Genomic DNA, 13,151 nt, shown 5'->3' on the forward strand with positions numbered 1-13,151 from the left:
GTCTGGTTCCTTATCTTGCCCCATTCCCAAAACAGCTCTGCTGGGAAACTGCTACCGTACGCCCCTCGTTCCCCCGACCCTCCAGTAGTTATGGGGAGTATGCTAGTGATCCCTGGCTTTAAAAGCTGCAATAAGTGCCACAAGATGATTCTGATCAAACTGCAACAACACCTGTTTATAGTACTCAGGGGAAGAACATGTCCCTTTCAAGGGCAGTATCTGCAGGTCATTCCTGAGTAAGACTGAACAGTCTAGGAAATTTAGGTTCCATAAATTTCTCAAGAAGGAAGCCATGAAGGCAGGAACAACGTCTGTCTGGGGAGATTCCCCCTTTACATCAGCCTGAAGAAGGTATGGGTGGCCCTTGTTCTTTGGACCCGACCCGACCCAACCCAGCCCCACCTCCAGCTCTGAGACACCATGTGTTTTTTAGAGAAAAGAAATTGACTGTTTATCAGAGAGTGATTTTGTTCTAAGAAGGAGCATTTTTAGAAAAGTAATTTTTCAGACATTTTATTTATTTTATATAGGTGCAGTATGTGGACTATGGCTACATTGAGAAGATCCCTCAGTGTCATCTCTATCCAGTTGTGTTGTATGCTGACATACCTACATTTTGCATACCATGTCAGCTCTATAAAACAGTGCCAGTGAGTAAACACTAAATTTGAAGACTTTTGGTAGTTACTAAAATTAATATACTAATTAATAGTACATGGAATAAAGGATACTCTTGTACATCAAGCCAGTATTTGGGAATTCAATTTTGAGTTCAGAGTGATAGTTTGTAGCGTCAGATATTCACTTATAAGAATGAACTTGTTGACTTTTTTGTTTTCTGTATTCTAAATATGTAATTTAAGTGCCGTTTTGTAATTATTTTGTATTCACAGGCTGCCTAAAAGCAGAAAGAGTGTGAGTGATTCATTTAATAGTAGGATTGGAAAGCAAAACAGTTTAGTTTAAAGCAATTCTGTAATCTGTTTCAATCTATATATAACAAATGGGTTCAAAAATAGGGCTCTTAAGCTAGCAACCATCTGGCAGGACAGCAGAAATCATAGAATCAAAGAATATCAGGGTTGGAAGGGACCTCAGGAGGTCATCTAGTCCAACCCCCTGCTCAAAGCAGGACCAATCCCCAACTAAATCATCCCAGCCAGGGCTTTGTCAAGTCTGACCTTAAAAACCTCAAAGGAAGGAGATTCCACCACCTCCCTAGGTATCGCATTCCAGTGTTTCACCACCCTCCTAGTGAAAAAGTTTTTCCTAATATCCAACCTAAATCTCCCCCACTGCAACTTGAGACCATTGCTCCTTGTTCTGTCATCTGCTACCACTGAGAACAGTCTAGATCCATCCTCTTTGGAACCCCCTTTCAGGTAGTTGAAAGCAGCTATCAAATCCCCCCTCATTCTTCTCTTCCGTAGACTAAACATCCCCAGTTCCCTCAGCCTCTCCTCATAAGTCATGTGTTCCAGTCCCCTAATCATTTTTGTTGCCCTCTGCTGGACTCTTTCCAATTTTTCCACATCCTTCTTGTAGTGTGGGGCCCAAAACTGGACACAGTACTCCAGATGAGGCCTCACCAATGCTGAATAGAGAGGAATAATCACTTCCCTCAATCTGGTCACAATGCTCCTAGTTATACAGCCCAAAATGCCGTTAGTCTTCTTGGCAACAAGAGCACACTGTTGACTCATATCCAGCTTCTCGTCCACTGTAACCCCTAGGTCCTTTTCTGCAGAACTGCTGCCGAGCCATTCGGTCCGTAGTCTGTAGCGGTGCATGGGATTCTTCCGTCCTAAGTGCAGGACTCTGCACTCGTCCTTGTTGAACTTCATCAGATTTCTTTTGGCCCAGTCCTCCAATTTGTCTAAGTCCCTCTGTATCCTATCCCTACCCTCCAGCATATTTACCTCTCCTCCCAGTTTAGTGTCATCTGCAAACTTGCTGAGGGTGCAATCCACACCATCCTCCATATCATTTATGAAGACATGGAACAAAACCAGCTGTAGGACCGACCCTTGGGGCACTCCACTTGATACCAGCTGCCAACTAGAGATGGAGCCATAGATCACTACCCGTTGAGCCCCACAATCTAGCCAGCTTTCTATCCACCTTATAGTCCGTTCATCCAGCCCATACTACTTTAACTTGCTGGCAAGAATACTGTGGGAGACCGTGTCAAAAGCTTTGCTAAAGTCAAGGAACAACACGTCCACCGCTTTCCCTTCATCCACAGAGCCAGTTATCTTGTCATAGAAGGCAATTAGATTAGTCAGGCATGCCTTGCCCTTGGTGAATCCATGCTGACTGTTCCTGATCACTTTCCTCTCCTCTAAGTGCTTCCGAATTGATTCCTTGAGGACCTGCTCCATGATTTTTCCAGGGACTGAGGTGAGGCTGACTGGCATGTAGTTCCCAGGATCCTCCTTCTTCCCTTTTAAAAAGATGGGCACTACATTAGCCTTTTTCCAGTCGTCCGGGACCTCCCTCGATCGCCATGAGTTTTCAAAGATAATGGGCAATGGCTCTGCAATCACATCCGCCAACTCCTTTAGCACTCTCAGATGCAACGCATCCGGCCCCATGGACTTGTGCACGTCCAGCTTTTCTAAATAGTCCCAAACCACTTCTTTCTCCACAGAGGGCTGGTCACCTTCTCCCCATGCTGTGCTGCCCAGTGCAGTAGTCTGGGAGCTGACCTTGTTTGTGAAGACAGAGGCAAAAAAAGCATTGAGTACATTAGCTTTTTCCACATCCTCTGTCACTAGGTGGCCTCCCTCATTCAGTAAGGGGCCCACACTTTCCTTGACTTTCTTCTTGTTGCTAACATACTTGAAGAAACCCTTCTTGTTACTCTTAGCATCTCTCGATAGCTGCAACTCCAGGTGTGATGTGGCCTTGCTGATTTCACTCGTGCATTGCATGCCCGAGCGATATTTTTATACTCATCCCTGGTCGTTTGTCCAATCTTCCACTTCTTGTAAGCTGCTTTTTTGTATTTAAGATCAGCAAGGATTTCACTGTTAAGCCAAGCCGGTCGCCTGCCATATTTACTATTCTTTCTACACATCGGGATGGTTTGTCCCTGTAACCTCAATAAGGATTCTTTAAAATACAGCCAGCTCTCCTGGACTCCTTTCCCCCTCATGTTATTCTCCCAGGGGATCTTGCCCATCAGCTCCCTGAGGGAGTCAAAGTCTGCTTTTCTGAAGTCCAGGGTACGTATTCTGCTGCTTTCCTTTCTTCCTTGTGTCAGGATCCTGAACTTGACCATCTCATGGTCACTGCCTCCCAGGTTCCCATCCACTTTTGCTTCCCCTACTAATTCTTCCCGGTTTGTGAGCAGCAGGTCAAGAAGAGTTCTGCCCCTAGTTGGTTCCTCCAGTACTTGCACCAGGAAATTGTCCCCTACATTTTTTCAAAAACTTCCTGGATTGTCTGTGCACCGCTGTGTTGCTCTCCCAGCAAATATCAGGGTGATTGAAGTCTCCCATGAGAACCAGGGCGTGCGAGCTAGTAACTTCTGTGAGTTGCCGGAAGAAAGCCTCGTCCACCTCATCCCCCTGGTCCGGTGGTCTATAGCAGACTCCCATCACGACATCACCCTTGTTGCTCACACTTCTAAACTTAATCCAGAGACTCTCAGGTTTTTCTGCAGTTTCATACTTGAGCTCTGAGCAGTCATACTGCTCTCTTACATACAGTGCAACTCCCCCACCTTTTCTGCCCTGCCTGTCCTTCCTGAACAGCTTATATCCATCCATGACAGTACTCCAGTCATGTGAGTTATCCCACCAAGTCTCTGATATTCCAATCACATCATAATTCCTTGACTTTGCCAGGACTTCCAGTTCTCCCTGCTTGTTTCCCAGGCTTCGTGCATTTGTGTATAGGCACTTGAGATAACCTGCTGATCGCCCCTCTTTCTCAGTATGAGGCAGGAGCCCTCCCCTCTCACGCACTCCTGCTCATGCTTCCTCCTGGTATCCCACTTCCCCACTTACCTGAGGGCTTTGGTCTCCTTCCCCCGGTGAACCTAGTTTAAAGCCCTCCTCACTAGGTTAGCCAGCCTGCTTGCGAAGATGCTCTTCCCTCTCTTCGTTAGGTGGAGCCCGTCTCTGCCTAGCACTCCTCCTTCTTGGAACACCATCCCATGGTCAGAGAATCCAAAGTCTTCTCTCTGACACCACCTGCGTAGCCATTCGTTGACTTCCACGATTCGACGGTCTCTACCCAGGCCTTTTCCTTCCATGGGGAGGATGGATGAGAACACTACTTGCGCCTCAAACTCCTTTATCCTTCTTCCCAGAGCCACGTAGTCTGCAGTGATCCACTCAAGGTCATTCTTGGCAGTATCATTGGTGCCCACATGGAGAAGCAGGAAGGGGTAGCGATCCAAGGGCTTGATGAGTCTCGGCAGTCTCTCCGTCACATCGCGAATCTTAGCTCCTGGCAAGCAACAGACTTCTCGGTTTTCCCGGTCGGGGCGGCAGATAGATGACTCAGTCCCTCTGAGGAGAGAGTCCCCGACCACCACCACCCGCCTCCTTCTCTTGGGAGCGGTGGTCATGGAACCCCCAACCCTAGGACAGTGCATCTCATGCCTTCCAATCGGTGGAGTCTCCTTCTGCTCCCTTTCCTCAGATGTATCATCTGGTCTACTCTCCGCATTAGTACCTGTGGAGAGAACATGAAAATGGTTACTTACCTGTACCGGCGTTGCTGGTACATGGACGTTCCCCTTTTATCTTCTGGAGGTCACATGATGCCAAATTTCTTCACCGTCCTCCTGTCCCCGATGTGCAGCCTGCTCTGAATCTTCAGAACCTTGTGCCCGTAGAAGCATGTCCTGACGTCTGTCCAGGAAATCTTCAGTTTCTCTTATGCAATGCAGGGTCGATACCTGTTGCTCCAAACCTTGAACCTTCTCTTCCAATATGGAGACCAGCTTGCACTTTGTACAGACAAAGTCGCTTCTGTCCTGTGGAAGGAGGACAAACATAGCACATCCAGTGCAGGTCACAACAGCTGAACACCCCCCATCCATATTACCTTCCTTCTACGAGCTTCCTCAGGAGTTGTAGTAATTACTCAGAGAATCCGGCAAGATGTAAGCCTCAGTGGGCTCTCCCCAGGCGAACTCCCAGGCAGACTCCTTCTGTTAGCTGCTGTGCTGTTCGCTGCTCAGCTGGTTCGCAGCTGACTGGCTTTTTATACAGTCAGGCCCACTTAAGGCTCACCTGGAACAAAGCACTCCCAGTTCCCGCCCTTTTCAAACAACCAATCAAGCACACAGTCAAACTGTGTAATTACTGTAAATCAGTAATGTACAGCCTTTCTCATGCTGTCTTCTTATTCTCCATCCCCTCTACTCATTTTCCCCCTCCCTCCGCCCTTGCACATACTTTTATTCTACACATAGGCTGGGTTTGTTTAGTCTGGAGAAGAGAAGACTGAGGAGGGACAAGATAACAGTTTTCAACACATAAAAGGCTGTTAGAAGGAGAGAGAAAAATTGTTCTCTTTAACCTCTGAGGATAGGACAAGAAGCAATGGACTTAAATTGCAGCACGGAAGGTTTAGGTTGGACATTAGGAAAAAATTCCTCACTGTCAGGGTAGTTAAGCACTGGAACTCCATCATTGGAGGTTTTTAAAAACAGATTAAACAAACACCTGTCAGGAATGATCTAGTTATTACATAATCCTGCCTCAAGTGCAGGAGACTGGACTAAATGACCTGTTGAGGTCCCTTCCAGTCCTACACTTCTATGATTACTATCGTGGTATGACTCTTTTAACCTACTATAAACTCTCAGATTTAATTAATTTACTCCCACAAGAGAAAGTGTGAAGATTAAATCTTTTGATACAGAAGCCCAGTTAATCACCAGAACATCACTTTAGTGTCTCTTGATGCTGCTGATACTGTATATTGTTCCATGGCATGTCATTGGTCATTTGAAGGGCATCCTGGCCATACAGTTCTGATATCCCAAAGAGGTACAGTTGACAGTGGAGGATCTTCTTTTTGAGGGCCCAGACCTTTTCAGCCCAAAAATTGATGTGCCGTCTCATTAGCTGAAGATTCCTGGGCCACGCTCCATTGTTTTGGGGCTTATACTTTGGCCTGTAAGAGGAAACATGGAGATCTCTCACCTGCTCTAAGCAAAGAATATCTATATGTTTTCTCTTTCAGTAGAGAACCTCAAAGCGCCCAAGAAAAAGGCAGCAGTTGCAGAAACAGACACTTTGTCTGCTATTGCTTTGCCCCACTCTGCATCTGCAGCCAAACCACACTTGACCAGTTTAAAGGATCTGCACTCTTCCTTCCCCCTATTGTAATAGCCTTTTGTTTCTCAGGGAGTCACGAAACCTGATAACAAGCCAAAGGATCCTAGAGTTTCTCATTTGGCTATTCTCTACAGTTCCATACTACATGTATTCCCAGTCACCCCTTCCCCATCCATTTTGAGGGACACCTCTCATGAAAGGTTGTTACAACTGGGGGTGGAGTCACTTCTACAGTTCCAAGACACACAACATATTCCTATCCTATACAGAGGAAAAGGTTTTTATCTGAGGGTAGGGTGGCATCCAATTCTGAACTTGAAGGGACTCATTAACACCTTCATCTGTTGCTTCAAGTTTAGGAGGGTAACACTGGCCTCTCTAATTCATCTTCAGATTCACACAAATGGTTTGCGACTCTCAACCCACAGGGTGCATACTTCTGCATGTTTCCATACATTCAGCATGCAGGAAGTAATTAAGATTTCAGGGGAGATAGAACCATTACCAATACAGAGTCCTTCTATTAAGTCTCTTTACAGCACAGAGTGTGTTCACCAAGGTTATAGCTGTCGATGCCTTCCAGAGAAGACCAGATATGTGTAAACTATTATACTTTGATATTTGACTCATTTGGGAAAAATTGCCTCAGCAGGCAGAGTTCAACTCTTTTTATTATCCTTGGTTTAAATAACAATTTAAAAAATCCCAGTTAAAAATACACTGAGGATAGAATACATAGGTACAGTGTTAGTCCCATGTTTTTGCTGAATATCTCTCCTCATTCATTACTCGTGGGCTAATGGAATTTGAAGGCACTCCATGGTTGCTTGAGGCTCGTAGGTTTTCTGCCTCCAGCAATGTAACAAATTGGCGGTTCAGTTTCTCCTGACCATGTTATTTTAAAACCTTTATTTTTATTCATTTTCATGCAGTTGCAATTTTTCCTCCTTCCCTGGATTGGGTTAAATAGCAGCATGGTAGTTTCAGCGATCTGGATCTGCTGCTGCAGTGCCTTCCTGCCAGACTCTTCTTTCCCTACTCAAGCATGGCAGAGCTGTCCTGCAAACACCTGGCTTCAATCTAAGCAGTGTTCTCTGTGTGAGGCAACACATATAGACTCTACAAAGGGTGAATTACACCCTGTCTGTGGCAGCCAGCCAACCCTTGAACTGCTGGGGTATGGGGGCTCAGAGTTAGACCAGCATGTTGAGTTCCCATCTGGCCTGAGGAGTCATGACTCCATGCAGAAAAGCCCGATCAGGAGCTTCTGAGTTTTCAGAGAGAGAATCAAAGGATGAGCCGCAGCTCTCCGACCACCACAGGGGTAAGTCCTGCAAATTTCACAGAGTTCCCAAAAGGCAAAAACAAATGTGTCCTTCCCAAGGCAGTACTTAATATTGATAATGAACAGGGGTATAGAGGTGTGAAAACCAAGATTTAAACCTCTTCTCCTTTGCCTGCTCCCCTGGAGGGAGGTGTTTGCTGGGGCTTTTCTCATACAGTCTCTGTGCTCTTTATCATGCTCACCACCCTTAGCCCCACCCTTCAGTATTTCTGGGCATGCAGACACACCAGTTCCTCCTCTGCAATCCTGCCTCAGTCTGCAGCCTAATGGGAATTGTGCCTATCTGGTTTTCAGCCCAACGACTCTCAGTCTGCCAGGAAAAGGAGCTCAGATTTCAGAAAGAAGTAGAATGGGAATTGTGCCTTCTGATCATCATTCATAAACCCTTGCTCTGAAAGGCGGGAAATGGATGTCCCTCTCTCCATCTCTCCCCTGTTCCACAGGCTAACTCCACATTAAAGCATTAGGAGCACTTCAGGTAGTCTGTGACCAAAACAGAGGCACACGACAAGTCTCTTCCCCATGAAGGTGCACCTTCATGCAATTATAGTGGGGTAAATGAGAAATCCCTTCTCACATTAAAAATTATCCTGATTTACTGAGTAAAGCCCCAAGTGGTACTAGGTTCCTCCTACGCTGCTTACTTGGGTACTAGCCAGCCTGGAACAGCAGGCAGGCAGCCTTTCAGGCTTCAAGGAACATGTAGCAAGCTTCTTCCATAACTGAGGTATACCAGTACCCTCCTATTGTGCTGCCCCCATGCCAGGATGAATTGTGTACTATCTCCCCCTGCAAACTGCCAGGGGAAAAGTACCCCATCCAATAACCTGGGAAAACTACACACCACCCATGGGCACCTCTGAGAGGAATACTTCCCCACTCACAAGCACAGAGTCTGAGTGTAGAAAAGCAGCTTTTAAATGAAAGGAGAGAAGTTACCCAACATTAATTAGGGACAGTTCCACAAGCGGGATTCATAAACATAAAACTGTGAGCAGGACACCCACCCTAGAGTACATGGGGCAGTGCCTTCTGCCTCATGTTCTTGAGTTCTGCAACCAAAAGTTCCTTTACTGTGCCCCTCTTCACTCCCTCACCACATATGCCCAAATATCAATGACTTTCAGTAGGAGTTAGGTGCTTAATTCTTTTAGGTGCCTTTGAAAATTCCAGCCTAATTGACTCAGTATCTTTCGTATGGAGGATTCTCTGCACCTTGAAGTCTTTAAACCACGATTTGAGGACTTCAGTGGCTCAGACATAGGTGGGAGGTTTATCGCAGGACTGGGTGGGTGAGATTCTGTGGCCTGCATTGTGCAGGAGATCAGACTAGATGATCATAATGGTCCCTTCTGACCTTAATAGCTATGAATCTATCTGTCCCACTCACAGTGGTTTTCCTTGGTCAGTGAGGACCCAGGGTTCAGAGGTGCATTTGTGTGAGTTCACCTCCCTCCCGGGGAAGAAGGCACCTTGCTTGCTCCAACTTCTGAACACTTGCTCTGGCTGGCCACCCTGCCAGATGCCCATTCTGCTGGCCGCCTCACCACTATTGCTGGCCACTCCTGCTGGCTGCCCCTCAGTCACCTTCTGCTGCTACCTGCCTCTCTGCTCATCAGTCTTAGTGATTTTTAGCTCTTTGCAGGCTGGACAGAAACACAGTCTACCACAAGTGATTTTAGTTCTGATTGAGCATTTAAAATAACGAAGAGGCTCCTAATGAAGCCTGTTTAGCTTTCTTTGAACAGTGGGGAGGAACAGGTTAAACTAGCCCCAGCTTCGCCCTGCCATACTGCTTTGGCACGTTGCTGGACCTCTCAGTGACCACACCGCTGCAGCTGCCACTCTGGCCGGATCTGCTGTCCAAGAACCACAGCAGTCTGCTGCATCTGATGGGTTGGCTGCTCCATGGTTGAATGTGGAAGAGCAGGAGCGCTTGGCCAGTGTCCAGCAGGTCCTGTTGGGTATCAGAAAGCCCTCCATCTGGGTTACCTACCTGGCCAAATGGAAATGGTTCACGTGCTGGGCCTCGGACCAGCATTTCCAGCACAAGCAAGCCTCGCTGCAGTCCATCTTGGACTACCTTCTGCATCTCAAGATCCAGGGCCTGTCTCTTTTATCAGTTAAGGTCCAATTTGCCGCTGTCTCAGCCTTCCACCCTCCATTCCAGGGCACGTCAGTCTCCGCTCATGACATGACAGTCTGGTTTTTGAAAGGTCTGGAGTGAAAGGTCTTTATCCCCACATCCGTGACCCCGTCCCTCCTTGGAACCTGCATCTCCTGCTACCGTGGCTCGTGGGTCTCCCCTTTGAGCTTTGGATTCCTGCTCCAAAGCTCAAAGCTGGACAAGGTCCAGCTGCGTCCGCACCCAGCTTTCCTGCCCAAGGTTGTTCAGTTTCATACAAACCAGGACATATACTTACCTGTCTTCTTTCCAAAACCTCAGAAGTCAGAAAAGGAGCACAAATTACACTCCTTGGACGTCAGGAGAGTGCTAGCCTTTTACATTGAAAGGACCAAGCTGTTCCATAAGTCAACGCAGTTGTTCGTCGTGGTGGCAGACAGGATGAAGGGTCTTCCAGTGTCCACCCAGAGAATTTCATCATGGATCACTGCCTACATCCATTTCCATTGTTATCTGGCGAAAGTGCCTCCACCAGCAGTTGTAACCGCCTGCTCAACTAGGGCGCAAGCCTCAGCAGCAGCCTTCCTGACCCAAGTGCCTATTCAAAATATCTGCAGAGCCAATATCTGGTCACCCATCCACAGGTTTACATCTCATTACACACTTACCTAGCAGACCCGAGACGACGTTGGCTTCAGTAAAGCACTGTTGCAAGCCGCACAACCGTGAATTCTAAGCCACCTCCATGGATACTGCTTGTGAGTCACCTAGAATGGAATCGACATGAGCAAGTACTCGAAGAAAAAAGGATTACCTTTTTTTCGTAATTATTCTTTGAGATGTGTTGCTCATGTCCATTCCATTACTCGCCCAGTCCTACCCCTCTGTCAGAGTTGCTGGCAAGAAGGAACTGAGAGGGCACAGGGCCAGTGGCACCTCATATACCGACGCATGAGCGTGGCACTCCAAAGGGTGCCATGGCCAACCCTACAGATACCACTAAGGCAAGTATCTCTGAGGACTGTGCACGTGGGCGCTCACAGCCCTACAATGGAATGGATTTGAGCAACACATCTTGAAGAACAACAGTTACAAAAGGTAGGTAACAGTTTTTCAACCTTTGCTTAGCCTTTCCTTCCCTGCTTTTGTGATTCACTGCTTGCTACTTTCCATGCGTAATGAATGAGGAGAAAAGCTGTGCAACAGAATGAGTAATCTCTTAACTGATCATTTCTTTCTGTTGATAGCTTTTCTCTGAATGCAATTCACCCTAGTCCTATAAATGACAAGAATATGGATTGAAAATTTTCTTCAAAGGGAGACTTAGACTCTTCTGGTGGCCTGAGCTTAAGGGTGGAGCCAAGTCCCAGAGCCTCCACCAATAACATTGGAAGGCCTCTGAATTCCACCTTTGGGGGCCATTAGCCCATGAGTGATGAATTTGGAGAGAAGCTGCTAACAGAAACTTATCAGGTAACAAATTTCTCAGTGTTTGGGCACGTAGACTCAACAACAGCCAGAGCTTATGTCCAGTCTTGCCCATCAGCCTCAAAAAGATCCACATATCACCGTTTGGACTTTTCTGGGGCTGCTTGGACACTTGGCTTCCTGCAATATTAGTCATGCAGAATGTAAGACTACACTTACATTGTGTGCAGGGTTGACTAGAGTCTGCATACATGGTGAGAAAGCATCTTATGGATATGTTTCTGATGGCTCTCAAATCTTATATCACTAAATTGGTGGAAAGACCTCAGTTACATGTGCAAGGTTGTACCCTTTTCTCCACCCCTCTCAGTAAGACTTTGGTGACAAATGAGTTCCTCTTGGGATGGGGTTGCATGGTTGAGGAAGTTTTGGTACCTAGGACTGAACCTATTGTTTTATCCACCGCAACCTTTACCTCTTCTACCGGACTTGATATCTCAAGACAAAAGAAATATTTTGCATCCAAACCCAGCCTCCCTTTATCTCTGAGCCTGGCTGCTGAATGGATGTCATTCATAATAGGTTTTGTTCTTTGGATGTCCAAAGTACTTTGATGCAAAATAGGAAAAATTCCACCAAACAAACCTATGTAGCTAAATGGAAGAGATGTGGGATTTGATGTGAACAGTGTCACCTGCAACCCATTGACTTATTTTTGACTGTCTTTGGGATATTTACTCTCACTGAAGAACTTTGGACTGTTAAACAGCCCTCGGAGCACTTATCTATGAAGACTTCCTTTTTTATAACAATTATACATCTGTCAAAAGAAGTGTATAAATATAGGCTTTCACAGCAAGACCTCCCTATACAGTATTTCATAGGGATGAAGTATCATTCAGACTTCATCTCAAATTCTTACTCAAATAGTTAAACTTTCATTTAAACCAAATGATCCACCCACCAATATTCTTCCCTAAACCATATTCTAATCAAGGAGAGGTTAGGTTGCATACTTTAGATGTTTACAAGACCTCTTTCCTTTTATTTGCAGAGGACCAAATCTTTCAGATAGTTGCCTAAACTTATTCTGGCATTGGCTGATTATCAACCCAAAGGCTGTCCAAATGGGTTTAGGGTTGTATTAAAATCTCTTACAAACTAGTTAGTCTAGATCCACGAGCTCAGCACCCACCTCCCTCACATCACATATATTATATATATATATATATATATATATATATATATATATATATATATATATATATATATATATATAATATAAAAATTTGGATGAGCACTCGAAGAAAGGAAGAAATTACTTACATTATAGTAACTGGAATATTTTGAGATATGTTGTCCATATGTAGTCCATGATCCATCTTCCTTCCCTGCTGGTATGGAATCCTATAAAACCTGGATTCCACAGTGGAGAAGTAACTGAGTGGCAGTTGGGCCTACTGTCACGTTAATGCCCTTGGTACAGAAGCATGAAAATACATAGGGTACGTGTGCCACTCTAATGTATACTGCTGGTCAAAAGACTACGATCTTGTGTGACTGGGGTGCATGCACTCCAGCAGTAGACTAGATACGGACAACACATCCCTAAGAACTCCAGTTACTGTAAGGTAGAGGTAACTTTTTTTTATAACCTGTTCCTACAACAGACAGACAGGCAGCAATACAAATATGTAGGGAAAACATTCACAAATGGCTTTTTATTAGGTTTAAAAAGAAAATTTTGCATTTTGAATGGTCTCTGCATCTCATGACTGCAGAATATACAGTATTCTGTACAATTTAGCACTACTGTGCCAAGGAATTTAGGTCCACTATGCCACTATGGACTAAAAGATATAGCCAGTTGTTTGACTACATTTGTGGTTCATTGTTAAAAATTGTTCAGGAGACCAAATAATTGAACTTATTCAACTTTATTGTCTAAAGA

The 13,151-nt window shown here is 45.5% G+C and overlaps 1 protein-coding gene across 1 annotated transcript in view; it reads left to right on the forward strand.

The window, feature by feature from the left end:
* Positions 1-13,151, forward strand: part of RNF17 (ring finger protein 17) — a 210,234-nt gene that overhangs the window by 150,996 nt on the left and 46,087 nt on the right. Inside the window, exon 32 of the mRNA XM_074957887.1 lies at positions 531-650. Coding sequence (XP_074813988.1) covers positions 531-650 — 120 coding nt within the window. The remainder of the gene's footprint in view (positions 1-530; positions 651-13,151) is intronic.

This window comes from Natator depressus, chromosome 1 (assembly GCF_965152275.1).
Source record: "Natator depressus isolate rNatDep1 chromosome 1, rNatDep2.hap1, whole genome shotgun sequence".
NCBI classification, from domain to species: domain Eukaryota; kingdom Metazoa; phylum Chordata; order Testudines; family Cheloniidae; genus Natator; species Natator depressus.